Source organism: Mytilus trossulus, chromosome 11 (genome assembly GCF_036588685.1).
Source record: "Mytilus trossulus isolate FHL-02 chromosome 11, PNRI_Mtr1.1.1.hap1, whole genome shotgun sequence".
NCBI classification, from domain to species: Eukaryota; Metazoa; Mollusca; class Bivalvia; order Mytilida; family Mytilidae; genus Mytilus; species Mytilus trossulus.
The window spans coordinates 7,182,508-7,199,641 of record NC_086383.1 but is presented as its reverse complement, the minus strand read 5'-3'; the positions used below and the strand labels follow the sequence as shown (position 1 = coordinate 7,199,641).

Sequence of the window (17,134 nt, the reverse complement as noted above, 5' to 3'; positions counted from 1 at the left end):
AAAATGAAAACGACAAACAGTCAAATAAGAGTTTACAAGAAACATCATATAAAACTAAAGACTAAGCAACATTAGATTATGTGAGGTGCTCTGGAAGGGAATAAATAATAAAATAAAATAAAATAAAATAAGATAAATGAATAAAGTGAGTAAAATAAATAAATCAATCAATGGATCAATATATATAAATGAAATAAAATCTAAAAAAAAATAACATAACATAAAATGAATAAAATGAATAAAATAAAATAAAATAAATAAATAAATAAAATAAATAAAAAAAAAAAAAATAAATAAAAAAAAAAAAAAATAAAAAAAAAATAAAAAAAAAAAAAATAAAAAAATAAAATAAATAAATAAATAAAATAAAATTAATTAAATAAATGAATAAAATAAATAACATAAAATAACATAAAATAACATAAATAAATTAATAACTAAATCATACAAAAATATACTAGATAAATGATTCGGAAAATACGTTGAAGGTATAAAAAGTCATGAGATTTCTGAATGCAATTAGGTTCTATCCGGGCACTCTGGTTCAAAACCTTGGTTCTATCTGGCTTCTTTGGTTGTAAACCTTGGTTCTATCCGGTTTCTTTTGTTCGAAACCATGGTAACTGGTTCAACATCCGGGATGTTTGGTTATAGCAACCACACTTATTGGTTCTATCTGGGTTCTTTTCAAATTCTCCCGTTGAATTTTGAGAAGATATCAGCTAGTATCCGAATAAATAGATAAAGTGGGTCAAAGACGCTTATTAACTTGTGTTATTTCATTATACATTTCAGAATTGCCGGTAAATGAATATGTAAGGTAAACATCTTCTCATTTTAATTATTTTGACATTGGAAACGAGACAAAAATATAACATCGTATATATTTATATATATTGACCTCAACTTAAATACTAATATACAGTATATCGAACATCCTTTTCTTTTTTGTAATTCCGTCAGTTTCATTTATTTTTCACTACACATCCGTTATGTCCGTCAATATTTTTTTAAAGTTTTAAAAACACTAAATTAGGACATGTCGTTTATATGGCTATAATAAGTCACTTAAAGTCACTTGACGACTTTCATATATATTTGATAATAATTGAACATTTATTGTCAACTTCGACTGAATTTTATTTTGAGTGGCTTTGTAATAATGTTTAAAATAGTGAAAATAATTTCGGATTTGCTCGAAATACATGTGCAGTATATGTACCAAAATTTAATCGTTCTGTTCAAAACAGAATGTTAAAAGACCTTTTAAAAAAGAAAGTGATGAACAATTGAAGTTTGTAAGTTGAGCTATAAAATGTTACAAAAATATTGTATGGAGAATAAATGTGTAAAATTTGACACTCCTTGTCAAGGGGATGCGTAGTCATGGCTTTATTTGCCAAAAATAAAGAAATCAAAATTGTGTATTGGTTGATTCAGGTGCTGGTGGAGGTTAAATCTTTAGTATCACCAGTAGTCAGAACTTCTATTTTTTCCGCCGTAGTGGAAGGCATAAGGTGTGTCCGTTCCGTTCGTCCAAACAAATATTTTCGAATCCCCTCACTAAAGTGTACCGCAACCAAATGTTTAAAACAATTACCGCAATTGTTTTCCCCAAAAACACTTTTACTGATCATAACTTTTTAGATATATAAGAAGATGTGGCATATTTGCATATGAGAAAACTCTCGATCCAATTCATGCACAGTTTGTAAAAAGTAAAGCATCATAGTTCAAAGTCCGCCCTTCAACAAGGAGCCTTAAGACGGAAAATGGTTAAATCTGTCGTTTCCGTTATCCAACTTTAGTTTGCCTCAACCAAATGATATAAAACTTATACACAATGCTTATAATCACAAAACGGTCTTAACGTTGTAAATACTGTATTTGTATGTGTAAGTTGACTCAGCGGCTCATAGACACCTTCTACGTTTATTTAAAAAAAAAATGGTTTCACTTCCTCTGAATTGCAAAAAAAAATTTCAGGATCCCGATGCCTTTGGTAACAAGCAGTGATAGTCAAGTTACATGTGACCAGTATTACAAAGTATTTCATTAGATTGAGCTCTCTGTCTAAGAATATTTTTAAAGTTATTTGCATTGACTTCAGCTTATTTTTATGCATATAACTTCTGTTTAGATTTTGTAGATTGAAATAGTTATCATATGTACCAGGATTATAATTAAGTACGCCAGACGCATGTTTCGTCTACATAAGACTCATCAGTGACGCTCATATCAAAATATTTATAAAGCCAAACAAGTACAAAGTTGGAGAGCATTGAGGTCCAAAAACAGACTATCCATATCTTCATGTACATGAAATAAACTGTAAGGTTAAATGATTGAAACATTTTGCATTATCTATATATAAATCGATTTCACTACTGTCAGCACATGATACTACTTCTGAAGACATAAAGGATTAAATTTTCATTTGAACCTAACATTCTTGAAAATTGAGAATAGAAATAGAAGATTTGTCAAAGAGACAACAACCCGACCAAAGAGCAGAAAGCAAAACGTAGCCGAGGGCAACAAATGGGTCTTCAACACAGCAAAAATATTCCGCAACCGGAACAAGGATACCGCTGGCCCATGAACAAAATGTACACTAGTTTTAAAAAAATGAACGTAAACCAAACTTTAAAGCATATACATGAAATAAGAATTGAATCATTCAAGACTAACAAAGGCCAGAGGCTCCCGACTTCACACATGGACAAAAATGCTGCGGGGTTAAAAGTGTTTTGTTATATCTTAACCTTCCCCTATACCTCTAGGCATATGTGAAAAGTTTCTACAAACGAAATAGAATTTTAAATTATGCTACTACAATGTATTAGTTCACCTTGCCCTAGAAAATAGCCTAATACAAGTTTTGAGTTTGTAGCCAATCCAAATTTCAAGATGGCCAACACCACTTGACACAGTTAAACATAAAACTATGAAAAATACATAAACGTAGCTTACGTACTCATACGTTGTTTCGCGTTTTTTACCACAATGTAACTGCGATTATCCTACTTGATTATTTGCAATTTTGAATGCCACACTGAAATAGGAAATGACTACAACAGTGGAACATGATAAAGCCATACTAGAAACATACATCTTCTCTAAAACTCTATCGCACAATAAAATCCAAATTGAGTGCCTACAGTGTTCCTTCATTAATTTATTTTCTGGTGTGTTCTGCTGTGTATCCGAAAAGAAACATTGTCAATAGAGAGGAATAGCAGTTCACCTTGGCTGTATTTGACAAAACCCTTCCCGAAATATGGGTCCGAACGCTCTGCAGCTTGGTAATTTATTTGACATATTACCATTTTGATTTATGTAATTTCTAGACGATAAGCGCAAAATTGTAAGCATGGTGCCTGATTAGTCTTTTTGGTTATTTTTTTACAAAGCAGTCATTATTGAAATCCATACAAATACAATAAAATGTAGCTTCTCTTATACAAAAATTTGTAAGGGTTCCGCGGAACCCAGTGTCTCGCCTACTTTTGCTGTTAATCACAGGCTCGACAAAAATGAGGAAAAACATTAATAAAAATATTCCCCTCGATACTATCTCTAGGTTGTAAGAAGCTTGTCCTAGTTTGCTAAAAATCCAGGATAGTTTATGAACCTAATAACAAGCTTCTGTCAAAGTTTGGTACAAAGCCAGGATAGTTAAAAATAACCACAGAGGGAATATTTGTGGACGCCGTCGACGCCGACGGCGTGTAGGATCGCTATGTCTATTTTTTCGACAAAAGTCGAGGGCTCGACAAAAATGAAATCAATGAAAATTAAAAAAAAACCATACATATTTACAAATAAATTTTAACTTGATACATGTAATTGAACACTGTGTAACGAGTTTATCCTAATTCTGTTAAATTATATATATATATAGATTCTTACATTGGTACCAGTGAATTATTGGATTTATCCAATAGAGATAGTTAAATTATCAATTTTAAAGTCCGAGCCGCCTCGGCGAGTACTTTAAAATTGATAATTTAACTATCGAGATTGGATAAATCTGATAATCCACGAGAAACTATGTAAGAATCTGTTTCTCTAATGATTAAAAAGATATTTTCTTTTTTTGTTAACCGAAAATCCCCTTCGAGTGCCTTTCACATTGCACGAAGTTGTCAATTTCATTAACACCTGTTATCAAATTTTGATTCATCCAGTTAGCTAAAAAGGTCATGACCCTTAAAATCATCCAATGATCTTTTGAGATCACCAGCAACCACACGTTGATTAAATTTTTTTATACAATGGGTTCGGAAAGGGATAAATTTCCATAGAATTAGAGAAATATATATATATACATATTATTATTTTCAAATTCAATATTAGGACAATATCAACCAAATATACTAGTATTTAATCTAAAACTGTGAAAAAAATAAAAATATAAGAACCATAAAGCAACTCAAATTTGTTTTTTTAGTAGATCAATGGTATAAGGGAGATAATTCCAATTGGTGAATTGACGTAATAAAAAATTGTACTGAAATTTATTAGAACAATATCAGCCAATCAAGTTGCGAGAAATTACTCTAAATCAGGATAATTGTAAGTATGTCCTTTCTCAAAGATCGGAACTACTTTGATTAAGGAAATAGCAAATGTGTACTTAATGTTCATAAGTTTAAATTTTATTTAATATGAGATTCAAAAAGCTATGGAAATCGACATTGTATATTTATATAAACGATAAAACTTGTAAATAAATTATATATAAATATACTAAATAAATAAATGATTTGAAAAATACGTTGAAGGTATAAAAAGTCATGAGAATTCCGAATGCAATAAGGTTCTATCCGGGCACTCTAAACCTTGGTTCCATCTGGGTTGTTTGGTTCTGAACCTTGGTTCTATCCGGGTTCTTTGGTTCGAAACCATGGTAACTGGTTCAACATCCGGGTTGTTTTGTTATGGCAACCCGACTTCTTGGTTCCATTTGGGTTCTTTTCTAGATTATTCTAATGTCCCGGTTTAAATTGGAGAAGATAACCACAAGTATCCGAATAAAAAGATAAAGTAGGTCAAAGACGCTAAAATTGTTTTATATTATTAAATATTTCAGGATCGACGGTAAAAAAAGCTGTAAGGTATTTAATTTCTCATTCTAATAATTTTGATTAGGAATCTAGATAAAAATAAAGCATCGTTTAGATTTTAAAAATAAAAAGAAATATACATTATATCGAACATCCTTTTATTTAATTCAGTCGTTCTGTTTTTATTTATTTCCCTTTACTCATTCCTTATTTCCGTTAATATTTCTAGAAGTTTTAAAACCACCCAATTAGGACATGTCGTTCAATTGGCCAACGATATGTGCATCTAGCCACTTGACCAGTTGATGACTTGCATATATATATTTGATTGCACATTTATTTTCAAATTTGACTGCATTTTATTTGATTAGCTTTATAATAATGTCAGATTTGATAGAAATACATGTGAAGTATATGTAACAAATCGTTTTGTTCAAAACAAATGTTTTTGAAAAGGCATTTAAAAAGTGATGATCGATTTAAGTTTGTAAGCTTTAATTAGTTGAAAAATAAGCTATAAAATATTACAAAAATGTATATGTACAATAAATTTGTCAAATTTGATACTCCTTGTGAAGGGAATGCATATAGTCGATGCATCTGTTGAGATTTTTTCCCCCGAGGGTATCATCAGCCCAGTAGTCAGCACTTCTGTGTTGACTTGAGTTATCATTGATATGTTCATAATTATAAATTAACTGTTAATAAAACTTTGAATAATGGAAAAATTAAGGCTTTTATACCTCAGGAATAGATTACTTAAGCTATATTTGGCAAAAATTTTAGGAATTGTTGGTCCTCAATGCTCTTCCACTTTGTACTATATTTGGCCTTTTAAATATTTTTTGATTCGAGCGTCACTGATGAGTCATTTGTAGACGAAACGCGCGTATGGCGTACATATATTTTTTTTTATCCTGGTTTCTATGATGAGTTTATTCAAATTCGAAAGACATGAAAGATCTACTGCTTAATCTTCCATCACAATCTTTGCAATTTTGCAGCAACGTAAAGACTTTGATTTTTCTACCCGTTACACTACTATTTACCATGCTCAGTTGAAAGATCGACTCCATCATCTCATTAAACAGAGTTTTTATTCTATAAAAATGGGAATCGTAGATACAAATTTCTTGTTTTGGGTTACAATAATTCATATTTTGTGAAGAACCACACTGAATCTACCAGAAAATATACTGAAGATGATATTATCAAAATGCTGGACTTTTTGATCGACAATATATTTGTTGAATTTTGCGGATTCATATTTCAACAGACAATCGGTATTCCAATGGGTACTAATTGTGCACCCTTACTATCCGATTTGTTTTTGTACTCGTATGAAGCAGAATTCATTCAAACCCTTCTAAAAGACAAACAGAAAAAGCACCTTGCGAAATTCTTTAATTTCACTTTCCGATATATTGATGATGTCCTATCACTGAATAACCCATATTTCAGCCAATACTTGCATCTTATATATCCTAGTGAACTATAAATTAAGGATACTACTGATACTAGAAGGACTGCTTCATACCTTGATCTTTTCCTCAATATTGACACAGATGGAATCTATGATAAACGGGACGATTTCAACTTCCCAATTATCAATTTCCCATTTCTCAGCAGTAACATACCCTCTGCCCCTTCGTATGGTGTTTACATATCTCAATTAATACGTTATTCTCGTGCATGTTCACACTATACGGACTTCATATACAGGAGTGTGCTCCTAACGCAGAAACTGCTCCAACAAAGTTATGAGGAGGACAGATTAAAAATGACACTATGTAAATTTTACGGACACCATCACGAATTGGTTGATCCATACGATGTATCTTTGTCCGAACTAACTATGGACATTTTTACCACGTGTTAGATTGTGGTTTGTCATTACGCCGTCTGATCTTTTTATTACCGAACGTGACTTATTCCCGAATATGACTGTTTTTCTGAGTGTGAATTCGTATTGCTTTAAGACGTGGCACGGTACCTATCAATCCCAAACTAATTTGTTGGGTTTTGATGTTGTGTTTGTTGTTGTCATCGGATTTTTTCAAATGTTTTAACGTTTGTAGTTGTACATCGTATATTTTCTTTTGTATTATTGTGTTGTATTGGGGGATAACTTCCCATCCGGTTCATTTGGTAGATTTAATTTTGGATCAACGAAATTTACACTATATATTTGGTTTGCAGTTTAATTAGAAGAAACAACCACAAAGCTAGATAATACAATAAATTATCTAATTACTACTTCAATTAAATATTAATTAGTATTATAATTTTCACTGTTATTAATATAAGTTAGATGAGTCATACAAATCTAATCTTGAATTTGATCCAAATTCTCTTAATTTTCGGAACACGTTCTAGAAATTTATATGTGACGTCACTTTGGGCATTGCATTGACTATGGCTAACAGGGCTGTGATTTTGTTATTTATTCGTTTTTTTCTTCTATAGCTAGTCAACACTTCAGTTTAATCATGTATATCTATTATATAGTCATTTTATAAAATTTTCTGTATGCAAAACTATGTATTATTCTTGATAATAATGATGTTCTGTCCCAGGCGGATAACCCTGGCCTCGCAACTTTTTGGAACTGTTGGTCCTCGGCGATCTTCAACTTGGTAGTTGTTATGGTTTTCAAATTTTTTACATCGTGAGCATAGTTTTGTGTGGACGTAGCGCGCGTCTTGTGTTTAAAACCTGTTACCTTTGGATGGCTATTATTCGTTTGTTTCTCTGTCCTATATTTTCTCCCATTTATCTGTTTATTTATTGTAACCCTGACGTGTGATGTTGTAATTTTAATGTTATAATTAACACTGCCATTAAAGCGGGAGGCTTGGCATGCCACAACACCAGGTTTAACCCACCATTTTTTCATAAAATGCCCTGTACCAAGTCAGGACAATGGCCATTGTTACATTATAGTTCGTTTCTCTGTATGTTACGTATCGGTGTTGTGTCTCTGTTGTGTTGTAGTTCTCTTATTTTTGATACGTTTCCCTCAGTGTTAGTTTGTAACCCGTATTTGTTTTTTTCTCTATCGATTTATGCATTTTGAACAGCGGTATACTACTGTTGCCTTTATTTATTCGGCCCAAAATAAAGAAACCAAAATTAAGATTAAATATTTTTATAATAAAATTGTGTCTGTTAATGACAGTGCTAGTGCGATGAGTATCACCAGCACAATAGTCAGAAGTTCTGTGTTGGCGTCATAGTAGAGGGGAAAAAATGGGTTCCGTTCTCCCAACTTTAGTTTGCCTCAACCAAATACTACAAAATGTATACACAATATAAAAAAGAAGATGTGGCTTGAGTGTCAATGAGAACTTTCCACAAGAGACCAAATGGCACAGAAATTAACAACTATAGGTCACCATACGGCCTTCAGCAATGAGCAAAGTCTATACCACATAGTCAGTTATAAAAGTCATCGAAATGACAATGTAAAACAATTCACACGAGAAAACTAACGGGCAAATATATGTACAAAAGAAGCACGAACAACAAATGTGTAACACATAAACAAACGACAATCACTGAATTACAGGCTCCTGATTTGGGACAGACACATATACATACGGAATAAGGTGGGATTAAACATGTAAGCGGGATCCCCCACTCCCCTTATGTGGCATGAGTGTCAATAAGAACTCTCCACAAGAGACCAGATGACACAGAAATTAACCTCTAAAGGTCATCATATGGCTTTTAACAATGAGCAAAGGCTCCTCACCTGCGACAGTCACATACATACCGAATAAGGCGGGGTTGAACATGTAAGCGGGATCCCCACCATCCCCCTAACCTGGGACAATGCTTATAACCACACAACACAAAATCAAATTTCAAATTTGCTAGCGTCACTTTTACCGTTCAAGAGTTATCATGTCCCTTTAAAAACATAAAATGCTGAATTTTTCGTTTCCGTTCTCTTAAATAAGCTTGACTCAATCAAATGTTATTTACCTTATACGCAAAGTTTATTAACCCCTAACACAGTTCTATTAAGTTCGATATTGGGTGGCGTCACTGTTATTAGATGTAAGAAGATGTGGAACGAGTACCAATGATACAAATGTCAACTCTGAGCCTTAAAGGGGCACTAGTTGTCAAATTCATGTTCACCGATTTTAATCAAATTCTCATATTTGTTTCATAACAATGTAAAACATTTATCCAAACTATTTAAAGTCTAAAATAAATCATAAGCAGGGCACGAGCATGAAAAAATGTAGCTTCGTTTCGTTTGTATTTTAGTCCAGACGCCATCTAATTAATTATCGAGTTGACCTCTAAAGTCATGTGATGACCATATAAGCAATGTAAACATAAATAATATAAATATACTAAATAAATAAATTATTTGGAAAAAACGTTGAAGGTATAAAAAGTCCTGAGAATTCCGAATGCAATTAGGTTATATCCGGGCACTCTGGTTCTAAACCTTGGCTCCATCTGGGTTTTCGCGTTCTGAACCTTGGTTCTATGGTTCGAAATCATAGTAACTGGTTCAACATCCGGGTTGTTTGGTTAAGGCAACCCAACTTCTTGGTTCCATCTGGGTTCTATTCTAGATCATTCTGATGTTCTCGTTGAACATAACAGAAGATAACCGCAAGTCTCCGAATAAAAAGGTAAAGTAGGTCAAAGACGCTAAAACTGTTTTATAACATTAAACATTTTAGCATCGACGGTAATGGAAGCTGTAAGGTATTTATCTTTTCATTTTAATTATTTTGATAAGGAAACTAGATAAAAATAAAGCATCGTATAGATTTTTAAAATAAACCGAAGTATACAGTACATCAAACATCCTTTTATTTAATTCAGTCGTTCTGTTTTCATTTTTTCCTTTACTCATCCCTTATTTACGTAAATATATGTTTAGAAGTTTTAAACCATACATTAGGACATGTCGTTTATATGGCTAACGATATGTGCATCTAGCCACTTGACCAGTTGACGACTTGCATATATATTTGACTGCACATTTATTTTCAAGTTCGACTGAATGTTATTTAATGGCTTTGTAGTAATGTCAGATTTGAAAGAAATACATGTGAAGTATATGTAACAAATCTTTTTGTTCAAAACAGAATGTTAAAAGAGATATAAAGGAAACTGATGATCAATAAGTTTGTAAGCTTTTTAATTAGTTGGAAAATAATAAGTAATAAAATATAATAACGAACAATAAATTTGTCAAATTTGATACTCATTCAGTAATTGTGAAAGACATGCATATAATCATTCGGTCAAAAATAAAGAATTCAAAATTAATATTGAATATTTTTATAATAAAATTATGTTTACATGTGTTAATTACAGTGCTAGTGGGATGTGTATTACCAGCACAATAGTCAGAACTTCTGTGTTGGCGCCATAATTTAGGGGCATAAAGTGTTACCCTAGTCCGTCCGTCCCAAACGTCCCATAAAAACGGGTTTCGCTCTCCTAACTTTAGTTTGCCTCAAACATATTCTACAAAACTTATTCGCAATACATAAAAAAAAGCTTGTGCATAAGTGCAAATGAGAACTCTCCACAAGAGACTAAATGACACAGAAACTAACATCTATACAATGTAGCCCAGATCACCACACGGTCTTCAACAATGAGCAAGGTTCATACCGCAAAGTCAGCTATTAAAGACACGGACATGACAATGTAAAACAATTCAAACGAGAAAACAAACGGTCTAATGTATGTACAAAAAATAAACAAAAAACAAGATAGGCACGTACATATGAAATAAAGCGGGTTTAAAAATGTTAGCGAGATCCCAACCCTCCACCTAATGGGGCATGAGTGCCAATGAGAACTCTCCACAAGAGACCAGGTGACACAAACACTAGCAACTATAGGTCATATACAGCTTTGAACAATGAGCAAAGTCAATACTGCATATAGTCAGCAATAAAAGGCTCAGAAATGACATTGTAAAACAATATTCAAACGAGAAAATAAACGAACAAATTTATGTACAAAAATTGAACGAAAAACAAGTATGTAACACATAAAAAACGTCAACCATTGAATTACAGGCACCTGACTTACCACAGGCACAAATATACCGAATAAGGCGGTGTCGAACATGTAAGCGGGATTCCCACTTCAACACAAAATCAAATTTGATTTTTTTATGTGTCACTTTTACCGTTCAAGAGTTATAATGTCCCTTTAAAACATAAGAAGTGTTGACTCTTTCGTTTCCTTTCTCTTAAATAAGTCTGACTCAATCAAATGTTAGGAACCTTATACGCGATTCGCATTACCCCATAACACAGATCTATTAAGTTCGATATTGGGTCCCGATGGCGTCACTGTTCGTGAGTTTTTAGATGTAAAAAGTTGTGGTACGAATACCAATGACACAAATGTTAACCCGGAGCCTTGAAGGCTGGAGATAGGAAAACTGCTAAATATGTTGTTCCGTTCTTTAACTTTAATTTGCCTCAACCAAATGTTTTGAAACTTGCTTATGGTCACAAAACGGTCAAAATTACGCGAATCCTGCATCCATATGTGGACATTTACTAATTTTTTCACAAACAGGGGCATCTGTGGTTAATAGACATATTCTACATTTTATTTCAGTAATCAGCTTATTTACTTCCATTGAATTCTTCTTTTAGTAGACTTAACTAGCACATGTTTTTTCAGGATCTCGGTACAGTTTGGTAACAGACAGTGATATTTCAAGTTAAATGTGACCAACTTAACAAAGTGTTTCACTAGATTGAGCTATCTGTCTAAGTGTACTTAAAAGGTTCTTAGCATTGAGTTCAGTTTATTGATATGCGTATACCTTCTGTGTGAATTTTTAAGATGTAAAAGCAGACTATCCATACCTACATGTCCATCACAACTGGCAGCACATGATGCTACTGAAGCAGTAAATTTTCTTACTTGATTTTCACGGAAATTAAAGGATTAAGATTCATCTGAACCAAACATTCTTGAAAATTGAGAATGAAAATGTGGAATGTGTAAAAGAGACACTCACAGTAACCATTTCAAAAGAGCAGAAAGCAGTCAAAGGCCACTAATGGGTCTTCAACAAAGCGAGAAAATCCCTCGCCCAGAGGAGGGCTTCAGATTGCCCTTAACAAAATGTGTACCAGTTCAAACTCCAAATCATAAAAATAAACTTACAATTAATAAAAATGCAAGACTAACAAAAACACGAGACTCCTGACTTGACGTCAAGGTAATCATACCAAGAGACACACCCAATATGCAAAGGTCAAGAGTCAAAAAGTCATAGTCTGGTCAAGAGATCCTTGTAAAAAAACCACACAAAGCGGATTTTGAGAAAAGGGTCATCGTGGTACACAAAACTAACAATATATCGATATATCTAATATATATATATAAGAAGATGTGGTACGAGTGCCAATCATACAGTTAATTCTCCATTTAATTCAAACAAAATATATACAAGTTTTACATTGAGGGTAAAGGTAAAGCTCACATGAAGTTTCTCGTGTCAATAGACTCATCATCTTATGACAATACATCTACATGCCACATATTCAGAAGCAAGGTCAATTGAAAATTATATTTTGAGGTCAAGGTAATATACCGAGAGACATACTGCAACATGATGACACATGTAGGTCAGGAGTCAAAAAGTCAAAGTCTGATCAAGAGTTCCATGTAAAAAATACACACAGCAGTCCTGCATGAAAGCTCATCATGATACACGTAACAATGTATTATGTCATGATCACTACACATGCAAAATATAGAAAACCTAGGGCAGAGACCGAAACACAAGACATATAACTAAACTCAATCGAATGGTACTTGAATTGCAGTTCACTACAATTGCCTTCAACAAAGAATATAAACTCTCGCAAAAATGCAAAGTTAAACCCGTCTTTCACTAAAGTTTGAGCAAGATTCTTTGCAACGATTATCTTACCATTGTTAATTGAGAATCGAGTCGTGTAGTTATGTCAATAAATTAAAACGGTAAGATTAGACTTAAAACACTTATCAAAGAGATATATAGCTCTGAGGGGAAAGACGGCCCTTGTTTCTATTTCATTTTTTTTTTTTGGGGGGGGGGTATCTTTTGATAGTCTTCATATAAAGAATGAAAAAAAACCCAGCTAGAACATGTAGAAAGGTTGACAATATTGAAAACAATTGTTGTTTAATATAATTTCATTTCATTAGTTTAGGATTCAATTTAGACCAATGGAAGATATCTGCATCTTCTAAATCTAAACATTCCATTAAAGTTGATTATCTAAAATTCAACTAGTTGAATTATGTCATTCAACAACAACTACAATATTTTTTGAAATCTTAATAGTGTACGACTGAACTGCAGGCTAGGGCCATTTTCCATTTATTGTGACAGTACTCTTAAGTTTTTATTTTTTTTCTTAAGAAAGTTAGGACTGAAAAATCTATTAAGTTTTAAATTTCCATTGATAAAATTCCCAGTTACAACTCTCATCACAGGGATACAGGTACTAATAAAAAAACAATATGATTGATGTAAACTGTGTGAAGCTTGACTCCAAATCCTACATTTTGAAATATTTGTAAAATTTCATGAATAAATAGGTTTAAACTACAAAATGCAACATTTGTAATTTATTCTTTTTTGTTACCATTACAATGATTATGTTGGTACACAAAATTTAGTTTTTAATGGAAGACTACTTATCATAGTGTTCATTCTTGTGGATAATAACTCATAAATTGAGGTGATCTTGAATTGGAGGAAGATTCTCAAAACAGAGTTTTACAGAAAAAAATGAACAAAATCGTTTCTCTCCCCAATCTCATGTAGCCCCTCGGACTTTATTAACTTTGAAAGTTGTTGACCTACAAATTAAAGTATTGCATGTTGATGTTTGAATCATCTACAGCAAACATTATTATGTTTAAATTTAACAAATACCATTTCTTAATTAGTGCTCAATCTTTGAGAATGATTTAAATAACCAGTGAAGGATATCCCTGCTTCTGCGTAGTGTGGCATTCCAACAATGACGTCACTATAAAATATAATGTAGGTTGGATATATTTAGAAAGTCTCGTCATACTGATTTTTCCGGATTGTAAATGAAACGTGAATAGTGTAAAGGAGAGCTCAATATACGATAATTTCAAAAGAAACAGAAGGGAATTGTGTAAAAAAAAGTGTTCAAAGTGAATCTATTCATTTGTGTCTCCCATCTCATCAATCTCAGTAAGATTTGTTGGGGGGTTTTCCACACTATAAAAACAAAATGAATGATGTGAGGGAATGTCACTCTGGCCAACCCCATAGGGGATTGACGGCTTCAAGCCGTCTTTCCCCAAAAACTAGGGTTAACCATTAATGTTTAACCCAACCATATAATAGTACTATGGTAAACTTATGGAAACACATGATACAGTCATGAAATTGAATATTTGAAATAGTACGACCAGAACAATACAAGACAGAGTTGCCAAAAAAAAAAAGTAATGATACATATCGAATTTTTAATCCCAATGCACAAATTAGAAACCGTAGTTTTCTTTCAATTTATTTATCAAAAATGTACGCTTGGGTTTAAACAATGGAAATTAACACTGTATATTTATATAAACGATCAATCTTGTAAATAAATAAATAAATAAATAAACTGCTTAATCAAATAAACTAGATATTTTTGTTATTATAGCTATAGTAAAAATGTAGAAAAAATTCATACCTCCAACCTCACGATAATCTGCAAAATGCTGTGTAACGTATTGTTTTGAAATATCGTCATCAATATCAGCGACCACCAGGTACACTGCCCCACTTGTCAAAAATGCCTGGTGTGTAGCATAGAATTCCTTTTGTCCTGCAAAGTCCCATAAACTACATAATGCATGCTGATTCGAATAAGTATCTGAATTAGATTTCTTAGATAACACGGAAGACATCAGATCCTTCGGCATTATCAAAGATAATGGCCTATTTTCATCTTCATTTTCATTAAAATTGTAAATGGCGTAATTGATGGTTTGATAGTCATCTTTGGTCTCATTTTGGTCTAATTTTGCAATATTATGTTTGGTGTAGTTTGCAGATGTACGCATATTTTTTTCACCTGTTCCACCTGTTTTTAGCTCGTCGGCTGTATCATCATTGGATACTAATTCTTTGTTGACCGTTTCGGTAATGGATACTAATTCTTTGTTGACATTTTCTTTGCTGGAAGCTACTACTGTATTTGCAGTTTCTAAACTGCATACGAATTCAGAAGGAGAGATTGTATTCAAAGCACTTAAGTCATTGCGATTCTCAGCTGAACTCGTGGACTTGTTGTTAGTTTTAATAGTGTTCGATGCCTCTGATTGTTTATTATCACTAGCAGAAACTTCTGTCGATAAATCCTGTATGGAACTTTTATTTTCAATGCTTGCATTCTGAATTGTGGGTATATTTTCCATGTTTGTATTTTTAACCATCGCTCGTTGAAATCGCTCTGCCATACCAGTAGACATATCTGCAAGAAAAGAAATTGACTTTCATTTATTTTCTGTTTATTAAGTTTTTGTTTCTCTTTCAGTACAACAGTCAAAACTTTAAATTTCTATATTTCTACACTTTTTAAAAACATGACAACATATTGATCGAATTTTCCAACATTTTTTTTTTCCCATGCAGAATGGCCAATTGATACCAAAAATATATTAATTTTGTAGGGATTCACCATCCTACGTAAAAATCCAATATCTGGTATTGACCAAGATATAACCATTAGCTTAGAACTGATTTCGTTTACAATATTTCTTAAATATCTATAGAACGATTTTTCAATAGAAAATTGGAAATGTAAATTGCGCCTCACCTAAGGGTTTTCTAAAATAACATTTAAATGAAAAATATCAGAACTGCAATACTGTTTTCCTTTTTTAACAAGTGTCTGTGCTTAGTCATTTGGACTGATTCGAAGAGCAGAGGACCATAGAATCAAGATGTAAATTCTCAAAGAACTTAAAGTGTGTCAAAAATAGAATCTTTACAGGGCATCGAAAGTGCATCCCAAAGTGTGTTTCGGTATGAAAAGTTACAAACAGAGATGGGTCCGATTACTTTCAATGTAATTTGATTAAATTACAATTTCTTAGTCATTTCTACGATTAAATTAAATTAATGATTACATAATTTCTAAAAGTATCTGATTAAATTAGTGATAACATTGGCAAAATAATCATGATTACATCTAATTTCAATGAATTTGAACTAAAACAAAACCATTTTGAATGATTTGAGTGAATAAATCTTTAATTTGAGAAAGGATTTTATCTAATATATGTTATAAAATAATAACTTCATCTATTCCTGAACATTGAGTCACTGGTTATGTATGATCCATTACACTTCATCCTTATTGATTTCTGAATTATTTTGACTTTAATTTATTAAAGTTTATGAAGAGTTTGGTGTTTGTTTTTTCTGGCCTCACCCAGACGTTATATGTATTTCAAGTTATAATATTGACGAAATAAAGTTACCAGTTAAAAACTATGTAAAATTGTAATACTATACTATATACTAAACAAATGTTAAACAAAATATAAGTACTTAAAATCATTGCCTTTAACTTGTACAAATACATACCAAATTTTATTAAATTTTAATAATATGTTTGTACAACTTTAAATTTAGTTTGGGTTAATTAGATAAATTTTCACATATCTGATTTATCTTTTATCTTATATATTGCCATACAGGTATACACAACTGGTAATTGTTATAAAAACAAACCTTAATTGGTCTCCTACCTGTCAATTCAAAGTTTACCAAAGTCACAATATTAACAAAAAATTATAATTCAGGGGTTAAAGAAAAGTATTATTTGAATATAACAGTCATTAACAAATATATAGTACGTACATCTTTAAATTGTGAATATATGTACAATATTAAATTGAACTACATGTAATCAGATTACTGGCTGATTAATGATAACCATGATTATTTGAAATATTGAAACAATTACAGCTGATTAACGATTACTATTTTAATTACCCCTAGTCTGGTTACAAACATATTAATCACG

At 32.0% G+C, this 17,134-nt stretch overlaps 1 protein-coding gene across 1 annotated transcript in view; it reads right to left on the bottom strand.

The window, feature by feature from the left end:
- The window catches only part of LOC134689676 (uncharacterized), a 70,105-nt gene extending 54,533 nt beyond the window's left edge, over positions 1-15,572 (bottom strand). The window contains exon 1 of the mRNA XM_063549642.1: positions 14,792-15,572. Coding sequence (XP_063405712.1) covers positions 14,792-15,572 — 781 coding nt within the window. The remainder of the gene's footprint in view (positions 1-14,791) is intronic.
- Between the last annotated feature and the right edge of the window lie 1,562 nt (positions 15,573-17,134).